Source organism: Oryx dammah, unplaced genomic scaffold (genome assembly GCF_014754425.2).
Source record: "Oryx dammah isolate SB20612 unplaced genomic scaffold, SCBI_Odam_1.1 HiC_scaffold_23, whole genome shotgun sequence".
Lineage (NCBI taxonomy): Eukaryota > Metazoa > Chordata > Mammalia > Artiodactyla > Bovidae > Oryx > Oryx dammah.
The window spans coordinates 80,328,831-80,354,365 of NW_024070207.1; the positions used below are offsets into that span (position 1 = coordinate 80,328,831).

Genomic DNA, 25,535 nt, shown 5'->3' on the forward strand with positions numbered 1-25,535 from the left:
GTGTGTTAAGTTGCCTCAGTCATGTCCGACTCTTTGCAATCCTAGGGACTATAGCCTGTCAGACTCCTCTACCCATGAAATTCTCCAGGCAAGAATATTGGAGTGGGTTTCCATGCTCTCCTTCAGGGGGTCTTCCCCACCCAGGGATCGAACCCAGGTCTCCTGCATTGCAGGAAGATTCTTTACCATCTGAGCCACCAGGGAAGCCCTGAATCAACTATGTGTTGAAAGTGTTAGTCACTCAGTTGTATCCAACTCTTTGCGACCCTGTGGACTGTAGCCTGCCAGGCTCCTCTGTCCATGGGATTCTTCAGGCAAGAATACTGGAGTGAATTGTCATTCCCTTCCCCAGGGGATCTTCCTGACCCAGGGACAGAACCTGGGTCCCCTGCATTGCAGGCAGATTCTTTACTGTCTGAGCCACCAGGGGAGCCCTAAATCAACTAAAAAAAAAAAAAAGTTTAAACTTCCTGCCATGGTTTACCAGGTCCTTCCTGGCCTGATCCCTGATTGCCTTTCCAACCTCATGTTTGGTTACTTTCCCTATATACCCACTATGGCTAAGGTCCCTATGCCTTAGCCATTATGAATGCATTTACGTTCTGTGAATATTCCATGCTCTTTCCTTTGTAACACATACTGTTCCATCTATCTGAAACAGGCCTCCTCTTTTCTTATTATCTGAATTAATTCCCTCTGGTCCTTTAATTGCTTCTGAAATGACCTTCTGAGTTTTCCCTGATTTTCCCCAGACTAGGTTAGGTATGTGTGTGCTAAGTCGCTTTAGTCATGTCTGACTTTTTGCGACACTATGGACTGCAGCCCACCAGGCTCCTCTGTCCGTGGGATTCTCCAGGCAAGAATACTGGAGTGGGTTGCCATGCCCTCCTCCAGGGGATCTTCCTGACACAGGGATCAAACCGGCATCTCTTACACCTACCTGGAATGGCAGGTAGGTTCTTTACCACTAGCACCACCTGGGAAGCCCCGGGTTAGGTACACCTGCTGGGTATTTCCATTCCCTTCTATTTCATTATATACAAACACTCTTACTATTTTATTAAACTATTTTTCTACCACTGCACATAGACTATGGGCTCCATGACAGCATGAACTGTGTCAATCTTCTTTGCCAATTAGCCTATAAGAACAACTCCTAGAACAGTATCTCACACACTATAGTTAATCCATATTTTCTGATGGAATTATATCCCCAACACCTCACATAGTTTTGTTTGGTAAAGAACTGCTGATTGAAATGTCCCTAATCCTCATTGATCTCATCTTCATCAAGACCATGGATAATACAAATGGTTTGGTTTTTACCTATTATTTCAATGCATAATAAAGATGTTGGCTTGAATTACAACTAGGCAGTAGTTACCTCAAATCGGGGTACGTCCATTTCAACTTGCCCTCTTAGCAATGGGGTTTGTCTGGGAGTCTCACGGATCATCACACTCCATCTGAGATGAAGTTTAAAGACAAATATTTAGGGCTCTGTTTCATTAAAGGGTGGCATCAATGCTTCATATGTCATGAAAAAGGTCAAAATATTTATGTGGTGAGTCATGATGTGTTGTAGGGGATGGCCAAGTTATCTCAGGTCACTTGATCTCAAGGTTAGAGGACCAAGAGGGTCCTCTGCCTCATGACTTCTCAAGGCCAGTTTGATGGAAGGAATTCTACCACAGAGTTCTCAGAGAACAGCACTTCCCAAGCAGTGATAACTATCAAGATCACTTGAGGTGCTTTTGTAACATATACATACCAGGGCCCTAACCAAGACCTACTGAATAAGAATATTTGTGCTAGGGTCCAGCTTGGTGCCTTGAAAAAGCTCCCAAGGATAGTCTTATTAGCAGCCATAAATCAAATAGTATGTCCCCTCATAGAAAATCTTTCTTCTCAGAAGATTGGAGGGCAATATTCTCTCTTTTCTAGGGCACAAATAATCCAGGCCAATTATTTATGAATCCTCTTTTTTAATTTCTTTGAGAACTGGATGAAGCTATAGAACTATAGAATAGTTTTTTATACAATCTTAGAATAGAAAGATGGAAATTTTCCCAAGGAAAAACTATGCTTACATAGATAATTAGCTATGAGATTTGAAGGAGGTTCGAAGAACCCTTGAAATTTACTGATGGGGGTTCCTGCTCTAGGATCTTTTAAGTTTGAAGAGGGGCTTCAGTGATGTTTAAAGGATACATAGTAGATTATTTTTTCTTAATAAACAAGATCCCCCAAATTTCCCTGCACTGGAGCCAGAAAAGCAATGAGGCTCTGTGAAGGAGTTTAGAACATCCCTGATTGGGATAATGTAACTGAGAGTAACTGGCAAGGGACTGGAAGAGCCACAATGAACTGATCTTTCAGCCACTCACCTGTCTAGAATCCTCACACCAGCTTGCTCTACTCTGTTGAGGATGTTCAGAGGTGACTTGTTTTTGTTCCAGAATGCACCCCAGCCGAGGACACGGGCCAGGTCATTACCAGTTCCAAGAGGGATGACTGCCAGCTGACACTGCAAGAACAATACCAGGCAACCTTTTCAGACAATCCTACCAAGATCCACCCATAAAAAGACCCAGAGGGTCCTTTTTGGGAAAGAATATTGTCTCAAAGTCAGTGGCAATAAAGGACTTGTGATTTTAGGAAATGTATAGGAAGATGTTTGAAACTGAGTGAAATTTTCCCTAAGTAGTTGGGTCCCACTCTTGGCAATACAGAACCTACTCAGTAAGCAGAAAAGTTGCTGGAATATGCCAGTATTTGTAGTTACGCTTCTAAAAGAGAAACATAGCCACAAATTTTTATCTAGGCTGGTCCAAGGAGATGAGGGGTCTCAAGGAGACAAAGTTACTGCAGTCAGAAGAGTAGGGGGCTGCTTAGGGAGAGCGAGGTGAGGTAGAGGTAGAGGAACATTCTGCTACACTTGAGACTCAATGAAGAAAATAAGTGGCCTCAGGAAGGGTAGGGAATGGGTGTTGAATGCTCCCTGATTCCACTTCTTTTTTGCTTGCCCTCCTCCCCTTCAAATCTTCATCTTGGGGCTTGGGGAATAGAACATTGCTCATTTTTTTCAGCTAATTTCCTCTTTTCTCCTTCCTATTGATAGACCCCAAAATGGTATAGGTTTAGATTGGGAATCTATCAGTCAGGTTGACTGTGAAACCAGTAGGAAACACACATTTTATAGACAAAGAGAGTAAAGACGGGGATGTCGTGGGATAAGCAGCTCCATACTCTCTCTAGCAATGGTTAAACTAAATCACCTAGGGACTCACCTGTTCATGTAATCCAAAGGCATCAATCAGAGATAAGACCCAGCTCACACTGCCATCTCCACCACAAACCACCACGCGAAAGCGAGCAAAGTTCTTGAACATGCAGAGCCTGGAAAGAAGAAGGGAAAGGGCAGTCATTTCATGAACTGACAAGTTTTAAAACTCTTTCCTACAATGTGCCAGGAGCTAAGGACTGCTCCTTCTGCACTCTGCTATTAGGCTACCTGCCTCTTTTTCCTTAACCTCTATCTCTCTGTGTACTTAAGATTATAGCAAATGCTCCCACAGGCAATCCTGGAGAGCAGGCCTTGCCTTGACCCACACTTTTGTTGGCTCAACCTTGTTCTGTAAGTTACTAGTGGCCTAGCTGAATCTACTTGCTGAGGCCTAGGAAGAATGCCTTGCACAGTTGCCAGTGGGTTCACAGAAACCAGGGCTGAACAGCCAGATGGTCTCTAAATAATACAGCTCTCTAGTAGAGATATATCTACTGGGCCCCAGGAAAAAGAGTGAATGACAGGAAACGTGTGTAGTAATATCAGTTTGCCTCCTCCTCTGAAGTCAGGAGACACAGTTTTACCTTTTCCAACTGGAAAAGATGAAGCAAATCTGAGAGCAAGACATAGGCTTGAAAGGATTTCTGGAGACGACTAAAAGTCTGCTAGCCAGCCAACTCAGGATGTTCTGGTGCTGTTTGTGTCCTGTCTTGAGAAAATAGATCTTTCCTGTGCAGGTACTAGAACTAATTCCAGGAAGCCTATCCTACTCTAGAATGTGCAGAGAGGGGAATCATTTCTATATGCCCAACTACATCCCTTACCCCATGCTTACCCAGCTTCAGGTCCACCCTTCGACAGGTCAAACACTTGAGATGGGTTAAGGTACTGCTTGAATTTCCGGAGGAAGACGATCCCTTGATGATCGCCGCTTTTGGAGTTGATGAAGATGAGAAGGGGGCATGAACAGGCTGAAGACCAATCAAGATGCCAAAAGTCTGGAGATACTACTAATTGGCCTAATAGTGCACACAACAGAAAGAAAAGGAAAAAAAAAGAAAAGGGCCAATGAGATGACTTAACATCAAAATTTGCAGACTTTTAAAAACAGCTTTATTGAGGTATAACATATACAAAGAACTGCATATATTTAATGTGTACAATTTAGTGAGCTTAGACATATGCAAATACTCATGATACCATCACCACAATCAAGATAACAGGCATCTAATACCTCCCACAGCTTCCTTGTGCCTCTGAGACTGAAGAACAGAAGGGAAGTCAGATGCAACCCAAAGGGGCTTTCATTAAAAAAAACCAAACAGCTGATCTTCGCCCAGCTATTGCCAGGTAGCCAATATTTCTTAAGCAACTACTACATACAAATCATCATGCTAGATACTTATAGGGTTCTAGACCTTGCCCTTAAGCTGGGGAGACAGACATACAAAAAAGTGTATTGTAACACAAAGAATAAAAATTTGGTACCACAACCAAAGGTCAATAAAATGCCAAGGGGAAACTAAGGAAAGAGAAGACTGAGAGCTTAGGAGAAGGATCAGCACACCTAATGAGTACTAGCTCAGTGAGTGATAGCTCAGTTGCTACACTGAGAAGATATAATGTCAGGAGAGATAGGTAGGAAAGGCTGCCTTTCAGCCAAGAACTGATAACAGAAGATATCAACGTGGGGTGAAGCAGGGCACTTTAATTGCTCCTCTAAGGCTCTGGTAGAGCAATCTAAGTTATCATATCAACTTTCAGGGGAAACAAGACTATAGGGAAATTGTCTGGACAAGACAGAAGCTTTTAATAATCCCCAATAGTAAAATTCCCCATAGAGAAGTGGAGTTATAGCAGTCTAAATTGCCAAAGCCTGCCAGCTCATGCTGAGTCGTAGAGTCTGTTGGCAGGGAGACAGGCAGTGAGCAATGGCCTCATAGGAGATGCTAGACAAATTATGAGCCCCCAAACCTCTGAGCTCATGGCTTTGCAGGGATTCCCCAGCAAAAATAAGTGCAAAGAGGAAAAAGGATATGGTTTGCTCCTGAATGGTGTGGGCTAGGGGAGAGAGGCAGGTTGAAATGTCCCATTTGTTGTAGCCTGGATAAAAAGGAGCCTGAAGGAAGACTATTGACTTGAGCAGATTTTATGGCTATTTTACCTGGAAAAATCTAAAGCAAGCTTCCTCTATGGGCTAGGTTCTACTCACTGGCCAGTGGAACTTGAAGGCATCCTGAACAAGTTAGGCTGTCATGCACCAAATTTTCAGAGCTTGCCAGGACTTATAACTACATGAGGAGTCTGCTATGTCCCTTCAGTAGCATAGCCTGGAAGGAGTTATTCTCCTTGAACACGTTATCCTTTTTTAACACTTTTTTTTAAATGAAAAATATGTTAAAATAGTGGTAGTTAAGACATTCATTTATTCAACATATATGTATTGAGGGCATTCTTTGTGCTTGTCCTTTTTATGTTCTGATATATAATGATAGACAAGATAGAAACAATCTTTGCTCTTGTGGAACTTATATTCTAATATAAGGATACAGACTGTAACAAATAAATATAGAAATAATGTGATATGAAGAAAAATAGAGCACGAAAAGGGGATAGAGACTGAAGGGGATGTTATTTTAGACAAGATGGTCAGGAATGGCTCCTCTGGGGAGATGACATTTGAGATGAGATTTGAATGAAGGTAGTAAGTAAAGCAGATATCTGGGGGAATAGTTTTTTAGGGGTCAGGAGGAAGATTAAGAAGCTACCCAGATGGCCTAGGATGTCTAGGGACAGTGAAGAGAAGAGCATGGCTACTGTGGAGTAAAGGAGAGAGGTGACAGGGACCAGATAAAATGACAATAAGGTGTTAAATGAATCCTGTGAACAAGATTACTACATGGACAGTAATGTGGGCTAGAATATAGCAATGTTAAGAAGATTCATAACCAAGTAAATAATCATGTCCACAAGGTTGCTTTTGAATAGGCTAATGTTAATTGTAAGGGAATGTCCTTCATAATTCAGCAATTTTAACTAATTAAAATAAAAATATAGAAGGGCAACTTGTCAATTTTGAAGTACCTACAGCTGGAGGGAGAGCCACTGGATGACAGAATCAAGATTGACAAATGACCTTAACAAGCAGTTGGGTCAAAGTCAACAAGCTGAAAAGGGGATAAATATGAAGCTTGGCCTTTAGGCCCAAGGGCATAAATTGCAGCAGAACAAGACAATAAGAACTTGGCTTGGCAGCATCAAAGTGTGAAAAGGGCTTAGGGGATTTACTTGACTTTAAGCTCCAGATGAGTCAACAGTCTGAAAGAGCCTTTCAAAAAAGAGCTCATGCTTCTTTGAGCTACATTAATATAATCACAGTGCCCCAAACCAAGGAGCCAACAGTCACTCTCAAACTTGTTCAGTTCATACCACGAAAGGATGTTAAGGTTGGCTTCCTGTTCCCCTTCCTGTATTTTAAAATCCTCTTTTACAAATGTTAACCCCTCATTTAACCCTCATAAGACATCTGAGTACAAATTTATTTCCTATTGGCAGGAAACAAATGGTACATAAGGCAAAGAGAGGTTAAGTAACTGGCCCAAAGTCACACAGTTAGTACATGATGGAGTATGCTCCCAAGACTAGTAGTATCAGCATCATCTGGGGATGTGTTAGAAATGAAAATTCTTCTGCCCTACTCACCTCTACTGAATCAAAAGCTGTGGGGCAGGGGCTGGGGCCTAGAAATCTGTGTTTTAACAAGCCTTCAAGATGATTCTGATGCATTCTCAGATTTGACAAATACTGCATATGAATTTTGCCCCCATATGAATCAGGGATTCTGTCTTAGTCATACCCTATTCTCTACATTGTTCATCACTGAGCCTTACATATACTTGGCATTCAGTAAATGTATTAATTAATTCATGCAACAAATCTTGATTGTGCATATGCCATGTATCCAGGTTTAAGTGCTAGTGGTACAAGAGCTCCCAGTCTGGAGTAGGAGACATTCATGTGATGAACTATAATATAGTGTGGTAAGTGCTCTGAGATATGTGTTCTGGGTTCACAGCAAAGGAAGTGATTTATTTGTCAAGAGAAATGGGGAGGAGCAATTACAGAAACCTTTAAACAGAAGATAACAATTAACTTTGTTCTCACCCTCTAGGATGAGAGAAGAAATTTACCAAGCAGATTGGGTAGGAAAAAGGGGAAATTAGAAGACATTCTCAGAAATTAAGAGTTTGTTGACTAAATAAATAATGAATGAATAGATGAGTGCTACTCAGCAATGGCAGATGTTTCCTCAGATGCCTCCACTCTGGGATGTTGGAGAAGGGATTCCTTAGCTTGGCCAGAGGGGTTGGCCCAGATCATTTTTAATGATTTTATCATCTCCAAGATGGGTGGGACTTCCCAACAGGAGACCTATCCATTAAGGATAGGTCCAAGAAGCCAGAAAAAGTCAAGAAGATACAGAGGTTTTAAAAGCTACTCCTAATAAACTAAGTAATACATGCTAGAATGACGGGTTCTCAAGAGTGACATTCAGTTGGATCAAGACTGCAGATGACGAAGATGAAAGGCTAACTCATGGGGCATTAACGTGAGTCACTACACCAAAAGAATGGCTTAGCATAGGTGCTTCTAAGAAATGATGACATTGGTGGAAAGCAAAAGGAAGCAGCAATACTATTAGTTGACCATCTATAACAGGAATAAGAAATTATATAGGATGGGAAAAAACAAACTAAAAAACTCTAACTTCCACCAAGCCAGGAAACATAGAACTCATTGGGCCAGTTACAAAGAAGAGGTGGCAGCCCCTTAACACTTATTTGGGAGTGATTTATTAGATGCTGAAGTGGCTATCCTTCAGACTCCCCAAAGACATCTTCCCCAGGTTCCTGTAGTGGTAAGCAAAGTCTCACCACTTCAGATTCAGGACTTCACAGACTTTCACTAGGAGTCTGAGTACACTTGGCTAACTAGTTTGTTACTTTTCCTGTTTTATCAACTCCATCTTTCCCGTAGTCTCTTTTTTCTCCTAGCCAGTCAAGTATCCCTTATGTACTAAGGCATCAGTCTCATGACTTCTCTAGTCACCTATCTTGTAGGTGAATCTATGTGGATAAATATTTGAATAGATCTGAGATTATTATATGTATGCATCCTTGAGTGAGGGATATGTGCCTGAGCATGTCATCATGGGGACATATGAGTATGTTTGCCTGCAGAAAACTGTGTGAGTGGCTCATTCCATGTACCAATGTCTGTCTGTATCTGTGTTGGGATTAGGAAAGAAACTGGAAAAGACTAGAGCAGCTCACATACATGTACGTGCACATATGCTGTGTCTAGTTCTAAAACTGTTGTAATGAGTACAGGAATCCTTCCTCCTTCTGTTCTCTAAGGAAACTATATACTCTTCTTTCTTTTCCTTTCTCTGCTCCCAGCTAATGCTGGGTTTTATTTGGCAATGAAGTAGGCAGCAAGCAAACAAAATTATTTCATGGATTATCTAGTGTCTGGAAATCATGAAAAAGCTGAAATGAATTCTGATCATTTGGTAACAATTGTGACAGAGGCTACAAAGAACATCCCCACAAACAGATACATCTACATTCACCATCCCAAAGGTCTAAAAATCATGAGCTGTCTTTACACATAGGGGCTTTCCTGGTGGCTCAGCGGTAAAGAATCTGCCTGCAATGCACAAGACACAGGAGACGCAGGTCTGATTCCTGGGTCAGGAAGATCCTCTGGAGGAGGAAATGGCAACCCACTCCAGTATTTGTGCTGGGAAAATCCCATGAACAGAGGAGCCCGGTGGGCTATGGTCCATGGGGTTGCAAAGAGTAGGACACACTGAGCAACTGAGCACACAGGTATGCTCTACACATTTGCACACTTGTACTTTCAGAAATGCTTGACTGGTTGACCAGAATAATTTAATTGCAGTCATTTCCCCCAGGCTTTGCACCCTCCTTCCCTCCACAATGTATTTCTGAGATTAACATTTAGCTATTTACCATCACCGTTGGGGTCGCTCAGGGCAGTGGGAGGAATGACTGATGATCGATGACTTCCAAACCAGCATTCCTTGGAAAACCGTCTCCTGCAGTCGTCATGCACCTGGAACGACAGGAGAAGAAAGAAATAAAAAAAAATGAGTGGGGTGAGAAAAGGATAACATAGAGCATCATTTTGTCTCAATTCCAAAATTTAAGTGCTTAGTACTCAAAACTCCCTTTTTGAGATTTGGTGCCATACACATACTCCTGACTCAACGTCTTTCTCCATTTTGAGTCTGCATCATCCCTGAATGTGGTCTCTGAACCCTGTTCCTTTCAAACGTGCCTTTCAGAATATACTATTATAGGCACTGAGTAGATGCCAGTCCTAGGGTACAATTTTAGTGGCCTACAGAATGAGGAGTTTACTTGCAGTATAAGAGTGCTAATCCTGATAATATGTTATTATACTTCAAACCTTACAACAGTCATGTGAGTTAGGGAAGACATTATTAAATTTGTTTTAGAAATAAGAAAACCAAAGCTCAGAGAGGAAAAGGATTTTGCTCAAGGTCAAACCTTGAAGTAAAAAACCTGAGACTCGGCCACCTTCCCTACTAGTGGCATACTTCCCAGATTTCTGATATCTTCAAGCATCACTTCCTGAAAAATTACACAGTTACTAGATGACATGAACCTGGCCTAATTAGGCAAAATTAATTAAAAAAGATCCAGAGGACAACCGGAGTTGTCTTATTTTTAAATGACAATATAATTGAAATAAACATTACATTAATTTCAGGTATACAACCTAACGACCTGATATCTGTATACACTGTGAAATTGTCACCAGAGTAAGTCTAGTTAAATCAATAATTATACATAGATACATTTTTTTCCTTGTGATGAAAACTTAAGATTTACTTTCCTTTAAAACTTTTATTTTATACTGGAGTATAACTGATTAACAATGTGGTGTTTGTTTTAGGTATACAGTGAAGTGATTCAGTTACACATGTACATGTATGTATTCTTTTTTCATGTTCTTTTCTCATTTAGATTACTATAGAATATTGATCAGAGTTCCCTGTGCTGTTCAGTATGTCACTGATGGTTACTAGATTTACTTTCTTAAGGAACCCTAACATATTACTAAAGGAATCCATCAAAACACAAGAAACCAAGAGGAGAAGACAAGAACAGAGAACTACAAAAACAACCAGAAAACAATGAACAAAATAGCAGTAAGTAAATACCTATCAATAATCACTTTAAATTTAAATGGATGAATTCTCCAATCAGAAGAAATAGAGGGCTGAATGGATACCAAAACAGGGCACATATATGTTGCTGACAAGAAACTCACTTCAGATCTAAAGCCACACACAGATTGAAAGTGCAAATGGATATTAAAAGAAAGCCATAGTAGCAACACTTATATCTGACAAAACAGATTTTAACACAAAGACTGTAACAAAACAAGGAAGGGCATTAAATTATGATAAAGGGGTCAATCCAACAAGAATATATAACATTTGTAAACATTTATGCACTCAACAGAGGAGCACCTAAATATATAAAGCAAATATTAATAGAAATAACTGAAGAAAGAGACAGAAATACAAGAATTTTAGAGGACTTTAATATCCCAGTTACATCAATGGATACATCAGCCAACAGGTAGTCAATAAGGAAACACTGGCCTTAACAAATTAGATTACCTTAACACATGAGATTACCTTAATAGGTATACATAGAACATTCCATAAGAAAGCAGCAGAATACATATTCTTTTCAAGTGTGCATAGAACATTCTCCAGATACATCACATGCTAAGCCATAAAACAAAGTCACATTAAATGTAAGAAGATTCAAATCATAGTAAACATCTTTTCTGAAAACAACACTATGAAACTAGAAATCAACTACATGAAAAAAAACTGGAAGAAACACAAACATAAGGACACTAAATGACGTGCTGCTAAATAACCAATAGGTCAATAAAAAAATCAAACTATACCTTGAGACAAATGAAAATGGAAACACACCTCTAAAATCTATGTTGTTGTATTCAGTGTTAAGTCGTGTCCAAATTTTTGCAACTCCAAGGTCTGTATCATGCCAGGCTCCCTTGTCCTCCACTGTCTCTTGGAGTTTGCTCAAATTCATGTTCATTGAGTTGGTGATGTTATCTAACCATCTCATCCTCTGTTACACTCTTCTCCTCTTGCTTTCAATCTTTCCCAGCACCAAAGCCTTTCCCAGTGAGTCGGCTTTTTGCATCAGGTGGCCGAAGTATTGAAGCTTCAGCTTCAGCTTCAGCATCAGTCTTTCTAATGAATATTCAGGGTTGATTTCCTTTAGGAAGGAAACAGCAACCCACTTCAGTATTCTTGCCTGGGAAATCCCATGGACAGAGGAGCATGGCAGGCTACAGTCCATGGGACTGCAAAGAGTCGGACACAACTGAGTGGCTAACACACTGACTGGTTTGATATCCTTGCAGTCCAAATCACTCTCAAGAGTCTTCTTCAGCACCATAGTTTGAAAGCATCAATTCTTCAGTGCTCAGCCTTCTTTATGGTCCAACTCTCACATCCATACATGACTACTGCAACAACCATAGATTTGACTATATGGTCCTTTGTCAGCAAAGTGATGTCTCTGTTTGTTAATACACTGTCCAGGTTTGTCATAACTTTCCTTCCAAGGAGCAAGCATCTTTTAATTTCATGACTGCAGTCACTGTCTGCAGTGATTTTGGAGCCCAAGAAAATAAAATCTGTCACTGCTTCCACTTTTCCCCCTTCTATTAATAGTTGCCATTTAGTGATAGGAACAGATGCCATGATCTTAGTTTTTCCAGCGTTGAGTTTCAAGCCAGCTTTTTCACTCTCCCTTTTAACCCTCATCAAGAGACTCTTTAATTCCTTTTCACTTTCTACCGTTAGAGTGGTACCATCTGCATATCTGAGGTTGTTGATATTTCTCCCAGCAATCTTGATTCCAGCTTGTGTTTCTTCCAGCCCAGCATTTCTCATGATGTACTCTGCATATAAGTTAAATAAGCAGGGTGACAATATACAGCCTTTTCATACTCCTTTCCCAATTTTGAACCAGTCAGTTGTTCCAAGTCCAGTTCTGGCTTTTTTTTTTCTTTGATCTGCATAGAGATTTCTCAGGAGGCAGGTAAGGTGGTCTGGTATTCCTATCTGTTTAAGAATTTTCCACAGTTTGTTGTGAGCCACACAGTCAAAGGCTTTAGAGTAGTCAATGAATCAGAAGTAGATGTTTTCCTGGAACTCCTTTGCTTTCTCCATGATCCAATGAATGTTGGCAATTTAATCTCTGATTCCTCTGCCTCTTCAAAACCCAGCTTGTACAGTTACAAGTTCTTAGTTCACGTATTGCTGAAGCCTAGTTTGAATGATTTTGAGCATAACCTTGCTGGCATGTGAAATGAGCACAGTGTAGTGTAGTTTGAGCATTCTTTTGCATGTCCCAAAATCTATGGGACACAGCAAAAGCGGGAGGGAATTTTATAACGATACAGGTATATTTGAACAAACAAAAATCTCAAAGAATCTAAATATCCATTTAAAGGAACTACAAAAAGAAGAATAAGCAAAGCCCAAACTTAGGAGAAAGAAGAAAATAATAGACAATAGAGGAAATAAATGAAATACAGTCTAAAAAATATAAAAGATCAATGAAAGTAAGAGTTGGTTTAAGAGAGGAATTAAAGAGTCTCTTGATGAGGGTTAAAAGGAAGAGTTAAAAAGCTGGCTTGAAACTCAACGCTGAAAAAACTAAGATCATGGCATTAAAAAGACAAGCAAAATCAAGAAACTTATATTTAGTTAGGCTGATCAAGAAAAAAAGGAGCACCCCAAAAAAGAGAATCAGAAATTAAAAAGGAAAAATTATAACTTTACACACCAGAAATACAAAGGATTATAAGAGAATACTATGAACAATTATATGCCAACAAATTAAACAACCTAGAAGAAATGAAAAAAACTTCTAGATCATATAATCATCCAATACAGAATCATGAAGAAACAGAAAATATGAATAGACTCATTACTAGTAATGAAATTGAATCAGTAATCAAAATACTCCCCCATAGAAAAATCAAGGTCTATTCTTGATCATTAAATAAAAAGTAGTATTTGAATTTAAAAAAAAAAAAAAGAAAAATCAAGGTCCAGATGGCTTCATGATGAATTCTACTAAATATTTTAAGAAGAGTTAATATCTATCAGTTTCAAAAAAAAATGACAAAAGAATACTTCCAAACTCATTCTATAGGGCCACCATTATCCTGATACCAAAACCAGACAAAAACACTACAAGAAAGAAAATTACAGGCCAACGTCTTTGATAAATATAGATGCAAAAATTCTCAACCTAGCCATAGCAATGAGGTACAAAAAAGAAATAAAATCATCAAAATAAGAAAAGCAAAAGTAAAAAAAATCACTATTTTCATATGACAGAACACTATATAGAGAAGACACCAAAGACTGCACCAAAAATGTAGTTAAGGCAATGAATTAAGAAATTTGCAGACACAAAATTAATATACAGGAACCTGTTGCATTTCTATACACTAATGATGAACTATCAGAAAGAGAAATGAAGAAAAGAATCCAATTTATAATTGCATCAAAGATAACAAAATACCTAGGAATAAATTTAACCAAGAAAGTAAAAAGACCTGTAACCTCAAAACAATAAGACAATGATTAAAGAAACTGAGGATGACACACCAAAATATGGAAAAATATATCACAGTCATGAACTGGATGACTCAATATTGTTAAAATGTCCATACTCCCCAAAGTAATCAACAGATTAAATGCAATCCCTATCAAAATATCAATGGCATATTTCACAGAACAAGAAAAAACACAGTTCCTAAATGAAAACACAAAAGACTCCTAATAGCCAAAGCAATCTTGACAGAAAAAAACTAGAGCTGTCACACTTCCATACTACAAAGATATAGAATTCATACCAGTATGGAACTGGCACAGATCAAGGGAACAGAACAGAGAGTCCAGAAATAAATCCACAGTCATATGATCAGCTAACTTATGACAAAAGAGATAATAGGAATATAAATGGAAAAAAGATAGCCTCTTCAATAAAACTGGACAGCTGTATTGAAAAGAATGAAACTGGACCACTTTCTTACAAATATATGAAAATAAAATAAAATGGATTAGAGGCTTAAATGTAAGACTTGAAACCATAAAACCAGAAGAAAACATAAGCAGTGAGCTCTTTGAAATATTTTTTTGTATATGTATCCTCAGGGAAGGCAACAAAAGCAAAAACAAACAAATGGAACTATATGAAACAAAGACTTTTGCACAGTGAAGGAAAACACCAACCAAATGAAAAGAGATCCTCCTGACTGGACGAAGATAATCGCAAGTGATATACCCAGTAAGTGGTTGATATGGAAAATATATCAGGAACACATACAACCCCCCCCAAAAAAAACCTGGTTAATAAATGGGCAGAGGACCTGAACAGACATTTGCCAATGTAGACATACAGATAGCCAACAGGCACATGGAAAGATGCTCAACATCTTTAATCATCAGGGAAATGCAAATCAAAATGACAATAAGCTATCACCTCACAAGTTTCTGATGACTTGTCAAAAAGACAAGAAACAACAACTGATGGTGAGGATGTGGAGAAAAGGTTCACTTGTGCAATGTTGGTGGGAATGTAAATTGATGCAGCCACTATGTAAAACATTATGAGGATTCCTCAAAAGAACTAAAAATAGAACTACCATGCAATCCATCAATTCCACTTCTAGGTATTTATCCAAAGAAATGAAAACACTAACTCGAAAAGATATACATACCCCTATGTTCACTGAATACTATTTAAAATAACAAAAATATGAAACCACTCTAAGTGTCCATTCATAGGTGAATGGATAAAGAACATGTGATGTGTATATATATGTATATATATACAGATATAATGTATACATATATAATACATACATATACACACATACATCAATGTATATACATACACACATATAATATATATATAATGTACATATACATGTATATATATTTATATATATAATGGTATATCACACAGCCATAAAAGAGAACAACATTTTGTCATTTGTGGCAACATGGATGGACTTGGAGGTTATTATGCTATGTGAAATAAATCAGATAGAGAAACACAAATACAGTATTATTTCATATATATGTGGAACCCGAAAAGAAAACACATGAACAAACATAACAAAACAGAAATGGGCTCATATACACAAACTGGTGGTTGCCAGAGTGGAAGAGGTTGGGGGATGAGTGAAATAAGTGAGTGGGATTAAGAGGCAAAAACTTAGGGCTATAAAACAGCTTTCAAGCTAGGCCTCAGTGGGGTTGCCCTGGTAGCTCAGCTGGTAAAGAATCCGTCTGCAATGCAGGAGACCCCGATATGATTCCTGGGTCATAGGTATGACCCCTGGGAAGATCCCCCGGAGGAGGGATAGGCTATCCACTCCAGTATTTTTGGGTTTTTCTGGTGGCTCAGATGGTAGAGAATCTGCCTGCAATGTGGAAGACCTGGGTTTGATACCTGAGTTGGGAAGATCCCCTGGAGGAGGGCATGGCAACTCACCCCAGTGTTCTTGCCTAGAGAATCCCTGTGGACAGAGGGGCCTGGTGGGCTACAGTCCATGGGGTTGCAAAGAGACACAACTGGGTGACTAACACAGCACAGGTCTCAGCAGTATGTGAACTAACTTGCAGATGTACAAGCTACGTTGAGAAAAGGTAGAGGAACTAGAGCCCAAATTGCCAACATTCACTGGATCATGGAGAAAGCAAAGGAATTCCAGGAAAACATCTACTTCTGCTCCAATGACTACTCTAAAGCCTTTTACTATGTGGATCACAACAAACTGTGAAAAATTCTTAAAGAGATTAGAGTACTGGACCACCTTACCTGTCTCCTGAGAAACCAATATGATGGTCAAGAAGCAACAGTTAGAACCAGACATCGAATAACTGACTGGTTCAAAATTGGGAAAGGAGTACAACAAGGCTGTATATTGTCACCCTGCTTATTTAACTTATATGCAGAGTACATCATGCGAAATGCCAAGCTGGATGAATCACAAGCTGGAATCAAGATTGCCAAGAGAAATATCAACAACCTCAGATATGCAGATGGTACCACTCTAATGGTAGAAAGTGAAGAGGAACCAAAGCATTTCTTGATGAAGGTGAAGAGGAGAGTGAAATAGCTGGCTTGAAACTCAACACTAAAAAAACTAAGATCATGGCCTCTGATCCCATCACTCAATGGCAAATATTAATAGAAGGGGGAAAAGTGGAAGCAGTGACAGATTTTATTTTCTTGGGCTCCAAAATCACTGCAGACAGTGACTGCCATCATGAAATTAAAAGATGCTTGCTCCTTGGAAGGAAAGCTATGACAAACCCAGACAACATATTGAGAAATAGACATCACTTTGCTGACAAAGGACCATATAGTCAAATCTATGGTTGTTGCAGTAGTCATGTATGGATGTGAGAGTTGGACCATAAAGAAGGCTGAGCACTGAAGAACTGATGCTTTTGAATTGGAGTGCTGCAGAAGACTCTTGAGAGATTAAACCAAGTCAATCCTAAAGGAAATCAACCCTGAATATTCATTGGAAGGATTGACGTTTAAGTTGAAGCTCCAATAGTTTGGCCACCTGATGCAAAGAGCTGACTCATTGGAAAAGACCCTGATGCTAGGAAAGATTAAGGCAAAAGGAGAAGGGGGCAGCAGAGGATGAGATGAAATGGTTAGATAGCATCACTTATTTAATGGACATGAATTTTAGCAAACTCTGGGAGATAATGGAAGACAGTAGCCTGGTGTTCTGTAGTGCATGGGGTTGCAAAGAGTTGGACACAACTTAGAGACTAAACAACCACAACTACAATATATATATATATATATATATAATTATTAGATATACATACAAAGATCCTGATGCTGGGAAAGATAGAAGCAGGAGGAGAAGGGAATGGCAGAGGATGAGATGGTTCGATGGCATCACCAACTCAATGGACCTGAGTTTGAGGAAGCTCACGGAAATGGTGAAGGACAAGGAAACCTGGCATGCTTCAGTCCATGGGGTCACAAAGAGTTGGACATGACTGAGTGACTGAACAACAACCATACATACAAAAAAGAGAAAGGAATCTAAACATAACACTAAAGAAAGTGAAAGTGAAGTCGCTCAGTCATGTCTGACTCTTTTGCCACCCCACGGACTGTAGCCTACCAGGCTTCTCTGTCCATGGGATTTTCCAGGCAAGAGTACCAGGGTGGGTTGCCATTTCCTTCTCTGGGGATCTTCCAGACCCAGGGATCGAACTCAGGTCTCCTGCATGCAGGCAGACGCTTTACCCTCTGAGCCACTAAACGTAACACTAAAGGTGGCCTTCATATCACAAAGGAAGATAGGAAAAGAAGAAAGGAACAAAAAGAAATACAAAAATAATGAAAAAAATAGCAATAAGCAATACTTATCAGTAGTCACTTTAAATATAAATATGAACTAAATGCTCCAAAAAGAATATGTACAGTAGCTGAAGGGATTTAAAAAAAAACAACAAAAAACAAACCCCATATATATGCACTTAAAAGAAATTCACTGAAGATCTAAAGATACATACAGACTGAAAGTGAGAGAATGGAAAAGAGTATTCAATGTAAATGGAAATTAAACAAAAGCCAAGATAGCAATAGTTATATCACACAGAATAGAGTTTAAAACAAAGACTATAACAAAGACAAAGGAAGATGTTACATAATGACATAGGGATCAAACCAAGAAGAACATATAACAATTGAAAACATATATACACCCAACACAAGAGCAAATAACAACCTACATATCAATAAACAGATTATCTAGATAGAAAACCAATAAGGAAATATTGTCCTTAATACATAAGCCAAACTGTTCTTTATATATATTCCATTCAAAAGCAGCAGAAAATAAATTACTTTTGACTATACATGGAAAATTATCCAGAATAGATCACATGTTAGGCTGAAGAAAACGTTTCAGTAAATCTTAAGATAATTGAAATTATATCAAACAACTCTTCTGACCACAATGTTATGAGACTACAAATAAACTACAAGGAGAAAAAACAAAACTGGAGGGGGCAATCTCAAGATGGCAGAGGAATAGGACAGGAAACCACTTTCTCCCCGACAAATTCATCAAAAGATCATTTGAATGTTGAGCAACTTCCACAAAACAACTTCTGAACACTGGTGGAGGACACCAGGCACCCAGAAAGGCAGCCCGATCTCTTCAATAGGAGATAGGACAAAATATAAAAGACAAAAACAGAGACAAAGATTTAGGGATGGAGACCCTTTCTGAGGAGGGAGTCATGAAGGAGAAGTTTCCACACAGCAGGAAACGCTCTCACAGCCATGTCTGTGGGGAGTTTTGGAATCTCAGAGGGCAACATAACTGGGAGGGAAAAAAATCCACAGAATATGCACCTAACCACAACTGCCACCAGAGAAGTGGCCCAGACGCTGACGTCCTCCTGCAGCAAGTGGGGGTTGGGCAGGGGGACGTGGGCTGCATCATTGGTCCTTAGGGTAAGGACTGGGCCTGAATGCCCTGAGGACAATCTGAAGGAGCTAATGTGAGATGACAACCCAAATCCTCGGAACACCAGAGACCAAAAAAAAGGCTTTTCCTGCAAAAGGCTCTAAAGCCTCACGGTGACCCTTGGCACTATCACAGAACAAAGGATTGAGTGAATACCAGAGGAGAGCAAGCTGGCTGCCACATAGGGCCCTCCCTCCCTGGAGGCAGAGAGGCTGGCCTGCGACAGCCAGAGCCAGAAGGCAAGGGGCTGCTGCAAGCTCAGCCCCAGAGACTGCATCCTCCACCAAACTGTGAGCAGGTTCCCAGTTGCTAACCACATCTTCCTGGGATCCTGGAAGGTTGACCTCTGTCAGGAGTGTCACAGCTTAAGATCCGCTCCCCAGAGGAGACACACAAAACACCTGGGACTGTGTTCTAGTGGCACACCTGGGAAGCTGAGTGACCAGGACCAGGGAGGTGAATAAAAGCACAGCCCACCTGGGACAGTGCTCTCGTCAAGCACCCAGTTGCCTGAGCTGCTCAGACCTGGGAAGGGCACAAAACACACAGCCCATCTGGGTCTGTGCCCCTGCAGAGAACCTGAGTGGCTTATACCTGGGAATTGCATGAAATGCAGGGCCCACTTGGGACAGTGCCCCTGCAGAGCACCCTGGAGCCTGAGCAGTGTAGACGTGGGAAATACATGCTGCCTTGGGCTGTGGCAAACCTAATGGGGTCATTCCACTGTGAGCACTGCCCCCTGCATGCCAGTGGTATTTGTTTGCAGTGTCCCTCCCTCCCCACAACACAACTGAACAAGTGAGCCTAAATTAGTGGCCACCTTTGCCCCCTTGTGTCAGGGCGGAAATTAGATACTGAAGAGACTTGCAAAGGAAGGAAGCCAAAGTAAACAAAGAAGGGGGAACGGCTCTGGAAGTGACAGGTGCAATAGATTAAAACCCTCCATTTAGTAATGGAGACTGTGCATTTCAAGGGTACCTATAGACCTTGAGAACAAGTACAAGACGGAACAAGGGACCATCTGACACTGAACTGACCCCACACTGCCCACAACAGCCAAAGAGAAATTTCTAGATATATTTTTACTATTATCACTTTTTAATATTGTTTTAAAATTAGTTTTTTATTACTCCTTTAACTTTCATTTTTATAACCTACTATTACTTTAAAAAAAACCTATTTTTTAAAACAAGTTCCATATATATTTAAAAAAATTTGTGATTGATTATGTTTTGTATTTTTATATTGTATTTTTGAGAGTCTAACCTTTATTCTAGGTTTTTAATCTTTGCTTTTTGATATTTGTTATCAATTTTGTACCACGAAGAATCTAATATTTGGTATCCATTTTCACTTAGGAATTTGATTACGGGGTTGATTGCTCTCTCCTCTTTTGACTCTCCCTTTTCTCCTCCTGGTCACCTCTCTCTCCTTCCTCCCTCTTCTCTTCTCTACATAACTCTGTGAATCTCTATGGGTGTTCCAGGCTATGGAGAGTACTTAGGGATTTGATTACTGGCTAGATTGCTCCCTCCCCTTTTGACTTCCCCTTTTCTCCTGGTCACCTCTATCTCCCTCGTTCCTTTTCTCTTCTGTATATAACTCTGTGAATCTCTTTGGGTGCTCCTGGCTGTGGAGAGTCATTTCACCAATAACCTAGGGGTTTTATCTTCTATGCTTTATGGATGGAAAAGTCTTGAGGCTACTGTAAGAGAAGGACCGAAACCCAGAGGCAGGAGGCTTAACTCCAAAACTGTGAAACATCAGAGAACTCCTAACTCTAGGAAACATTAATGGACAAGAGCTCACCCAAAAGTGTCTGCACCTACACTGAAATCAAGCTCCACCCAAGAGCCAAAAAGTTCCAGTGCAAGACACACCATACTAATTCTCCAGCAAAACAGGAACACAACCCTGAACATTAAAAAACAGGCTGCCCAAAGCCATGCCAAACCCATAGAAACTCCAAAACTCACTATTGGACACTTCATTTCACTCCAGAGAGAAGAGATCCAGCTCTACCCACCAGGAGACAGACACAAGCTCTCCCAACCAGAAATCCTTGACAAGCCATTAGTCTAACCCCACCCATAGGGAGCAGACTCCACAATTAAGAGGAACCACGAACCTCCAGCCTGCAGAAAGGGCACCCCAAACACAGCAATCTAAACAAAATGCAAAAGCAGAGAAATATTCAGCAGGTGAAGGAACATGATAAAAATCCACCAAAGCAAATAAAAAAGGAGGAGATAGGGAGCCTACCTGAAAAAGAATTCAGAATAGTGATAGTAAAGATGATCCAAAATCTTGAAAACAAAATAGAGTTACAGATAAATAGACTAGAGACAAGGATTGAGAAGATGCAAGAAATGTTTAACAGGGACCTAGAAAAAATAAAAAAGAGTCAATCAATAATGAATAATGCAATAAATAAGACCAAAAACCCTCCGGAGGGAACCAACAGTAGAATAACTGAGGCAGAAGAGAGGATAAGTGAGGTGAAAGATAGAATGGTGGGAAAATCTCATAAAAACAATCTATAATTTTATACCTAAAGGAACTAGAAAAAGAAAAACAAATATAACCAAAAGTTAATAGAAGGAAGTAAATGATAAAGATTTCTTCTCTAATAAATAAATGAAATAGAGACTAAAAAATGGAAAAGATCAATGACACTAAGAGCTGGTTCTTTAAAAGATAAAATTGATAAACCTTTAGTCAGAATCATAAAAAAGAAGAGAGAGGATCCAAGTAAATAAAATCAGAAATGAAACAGGAGAATTTACAACTGATACCACAGAAATACAAAGGATCATAAGAGATCTCTATGGAAAAGTATATGATAATAAAAAGGACAATGTAGAAGAAATGGACAAATTCCTAGAAATGTACAATCTCCCAAGACTGAACCAAGAAGAAATAGAAACTATTATTAGACCAATTACTAGTAATGAAACTAAATCAGTAATAAAACACCACTCTCAAGAAAGGAAAGTCCAGGACCAGATAGCTTCACAGGTGAATTTTACCAAACATTTAGATGAGTTGACACCTATATTCTCGAAGTATTCAAAAAATTGAAGAAGAGGGAACACTTCCAAATTCATTCGATGAGGCCACCATTACCCTGATACCTAAACCAGACAAAACACTACAAAAAAGAAAATCAAAGGCTAATATCTTTGAAGAATATAGATGCAAAAATCCTCAACAAAATATTAGCAAACAAATGTTACAATACATAAAAAGGATCATACATGATGATAAAGCTGGATTCATTCTAGAGTCACAAGGGTGGTTCAACATACAGAAATCAATCAATGTGATACAGCACATTAACAAAAAGAAAGGAAAAAGCACTTGATAATCTCAATAAATGCATAAGAAGCATCTGACAAAATTCAAAATAAAAATTCTCATCAAAGTGGATATAATAAAGATGTGTCTGTTTACAACAAACTCATGGCAAGCATAATACTCGGTGGAGAAAAGCTGAAAACCTTTCTGCCAAATTCAGGAATAAGACAAGGATGCCAACTCTCACTGCTTCTGTTTTACATATTATTAGAAGTCTTGCATATAGCCATGAGGCAAGCAAAAGAAACAAAAATTGTCCAGATTGGAATAGAAGGAATAAAACTGTCATTATCTGAAGATGACATGCTACTCTATATACAGAATACTAAAGTCTATATGTAAAACTACTAGAACTAATAAACGATTTCAGAAAGGGACTAGGATACAAGTTTAATACACAGAAATCTTTTTTATTTCTATACACTAATAATGAAATATCAGAAAAAGAAAGTGAAAAAAAATCTCATTTGAAGTAGCACTAAAAAAACTCTAGGAATAGAGTTAACTCTAGGAATAGAGGTGAAAGACTCATCGTATGAAAACTATAAAATTTTGATTAAAGTGATTAAATATTACCCAAAGAAATGGAAAGATAATCACTTGTTCTTGGAATGGAAGAACTAATATTGCTAAAATGGCCATACTACCCAAAGCAATCTACAGATTTAATGCAATCCCTATCAAAATATCCATAACATTTTTCACAGAACTAGAACAGATAATCCTAAAATTTATAGGAAACCGCAAAAGACCCAGAATTGCCAAAAAAAAAATCTTGACAAAGAATTAGAAAGCTGGAAGAATCACACTCCCTAACTTCAGATCTTCAGACTGTGTAGTAATACAAAGCAACAGTAATGAAAACATTATAGTATTGGCACTAAAACAGACACATGGATCAATGGAATAAAATAGAGAGCCCAGAAATAAACCCACACAGATATGGCCCATGACAAAGGAGGCAAGATTATACAATAGACAAAAGAGAGTCTCTTCAGTAAGTGATGCTGGGAAAACTGGACATGTAGATTAAAAAAAAATTAGAATATTCCCTTAAACCACATACAAAAATAAACTCAAAATGGTTAAACACCTAAATGTTAAGACATAACACTTCCAGAAGAGAACAGGGGCAAAACATTCCTTGACATAAATCATAGCAATATTTTCTTAGATCAGTTTCCCAAAGCAAAAGAAATAATTGGAAAATATTTAAAAATAGGACATAATCAAACTTAAAAGCTTTTGCACAGCAATGAAAACCATCAACAAAATGAAAAGATAACCTATGGAATGAGAGAAAATATTTGCAATGTGACCAAGAAGCAGTTAATATCCAATATATACGAACAACCCATACAACTCAATATTGAAAAAACAAACAACCCAATCAAAAAATGTGCAGAAGACTTAAAAAGACATTTTTCTAAAGAAGAAATACAGTTGGCTAACAAAAAGATCTCAATATCACTAATTATTAGGGAAATGCAATAGGGAAATGCAAATAGGGAAAAAAAAAACCTATAATGAGGTATCTCGTCACAGCACTCAGAATTGTTATCATCAAAAGGTATATAAATAATAGATGCTGGAGAGGATTTATAGAAAAGAGAACTCTCCTACACTGTTTGTGGGAATGTAAATTTGTGTAATCACTGTGGAAAACAGTATGGAGTTTTCATAAAAAACTAAACCATATGATCTAGCATTTCTACTCCTTGGTACATATCTGGAAAAAATGAAAACTCTAATTTGATAAGATACATGCATCTCAATGTTCTTAGCAGCACTATTTGCAACAGCCAAAATGTGGAAGTAACCCAAGTGCCCATCAGAAAGTATGGTTTAAGAAAGTATGAAACGTATACACAATGGAATATTACTCAGTCATAAAAGGAATGAAATCTTTCCATTTGCAGCAAAGTGCATGGACCTAGAGAATATTATGCTTAGTGAAATAAGTCAGACAGAGAAAGACAAATACTATGGACGACAGAGGATGAGATGGTTAGATGGCGTCACTGACTCAATGGACATGAGTTTGGGTAAACTCCGGGAGTTGGTGATGGACAGGGAGGCCTGGTGTGCTGCGGTTCATGGGGTTGCAAAGAGTAGGACATGACTGAGCAACTGAACTGACTGATATGATATTATTTTTATGTGGAATCTAAAAAATAATACAAATAAATTTGATAAATAGACTCACAGAGAAAGAAAAAAGCTTGGGTTTTTCAAATGGGAGAGGAAGTAGAGGAGGGACAAATTAAGAGTATGGGATTAATAGATACAAAGTACTATACATAAAATAGATAAACAACAAGCATTTACTATATAGGAAATATGCAGTATGTATATATAGTATATATACTGCATAGGGAAATATATACAATATCTTGTAAAAATCCATAATGGAATATAATCTGCAAAAAATTGAATACTGTACATACTTTTATAACTCAATTATACTTTCATTAAAAATGAAACAAAAGATTATAAAGAGTGTAGATGATAGGAAGCAATAGAAACACTTAGAATGGAATATTATTCATCCATAAAAAGGAATGAAATATTACATTCATTCTTCTTGCTGTTGTTTTGTTTACTAGCCTTTATTTTTTGAGTAGAGTTGCTTTACAATGTTGTATTATTTTCTACTGTACAGCCAAGTGGGTCAATTTTCAGTTCAGTCACTCAGTTGTGTTCAGTCCTTTGTGTCCCCATGGACTGCAGCACGCCAGGCTTCCCTGTGGATCACCAACTGCCGGAGCTTGCTCAAACTCATGTCCATCGAGTCAGTGATGCCATCCAGCCATCTCATCCTCTGTCATACCCTTCTCCTCCTGCCTTCTATCTTTCCCAGCATCAGAGTCTATTCTAATGAGTCAGTTCTTCACATCAGGTGGCCAAAGTATTTGAGTTTCAGTTTCAGCATTAGTCCTTCCAATGAATATTCAGGACTGATTTCCTTTAGGATGGACTGGTTGAATCTCCTTGCAGTCCAAGGGACTCTCAAGAGTCTTCTCCAACACCACAGTTCAAAAGCATCAATTCTTCAGCACTCAGCTTTCTTTATGGTCCAACTCTCACATCCATACGTGACTAATGAAAAACCATAGCTTTGACTAGACGGACCTTTGTCGGCAAAGTAATGTCTCTGCCTTCTAATATGCTTTCTAGGTTTGTCATTGCT

General features: G+C 38.8%; 1 protein-coding gene across 1 annotated transcript in view; it reads right to left on the reverse strand.

Moving 5' to 3' along the window:
- Window positions 1–25,535, reverse strand: part of DGKK (diacylglycerol kinase kappa) — a 164,334-nt gene that overhangs the window by 36,594 nt on the left and 102,205 nt on the right. The window contains exons 8-12 of the mRNA XM_040265324.1: window positions 9,322–9,424; window positions 4,122–4,305; window positions 3,291–3,399; window positions 2,388–2,527; window positions 1,385–1,466 (exon numbers count right to left, since the gene is read on the reverse strand). Of these exons, the coding sequence (XP_040121258.1) occupies window positions 1,385–1,466; window positions 2,388–2,527; window positions 3,291–3,399; window positions 4,122–4,305; window positions 9,322–9,424 (618 nt within the window). The remainder of the gene's footprint in view (window positions 1–1,384; window positions 1,467–2,387; window positions 2,528–3,290; window positions 3,400–4,121; window positions 4,306–9,321; window positions 9,425–25,535) is intronic.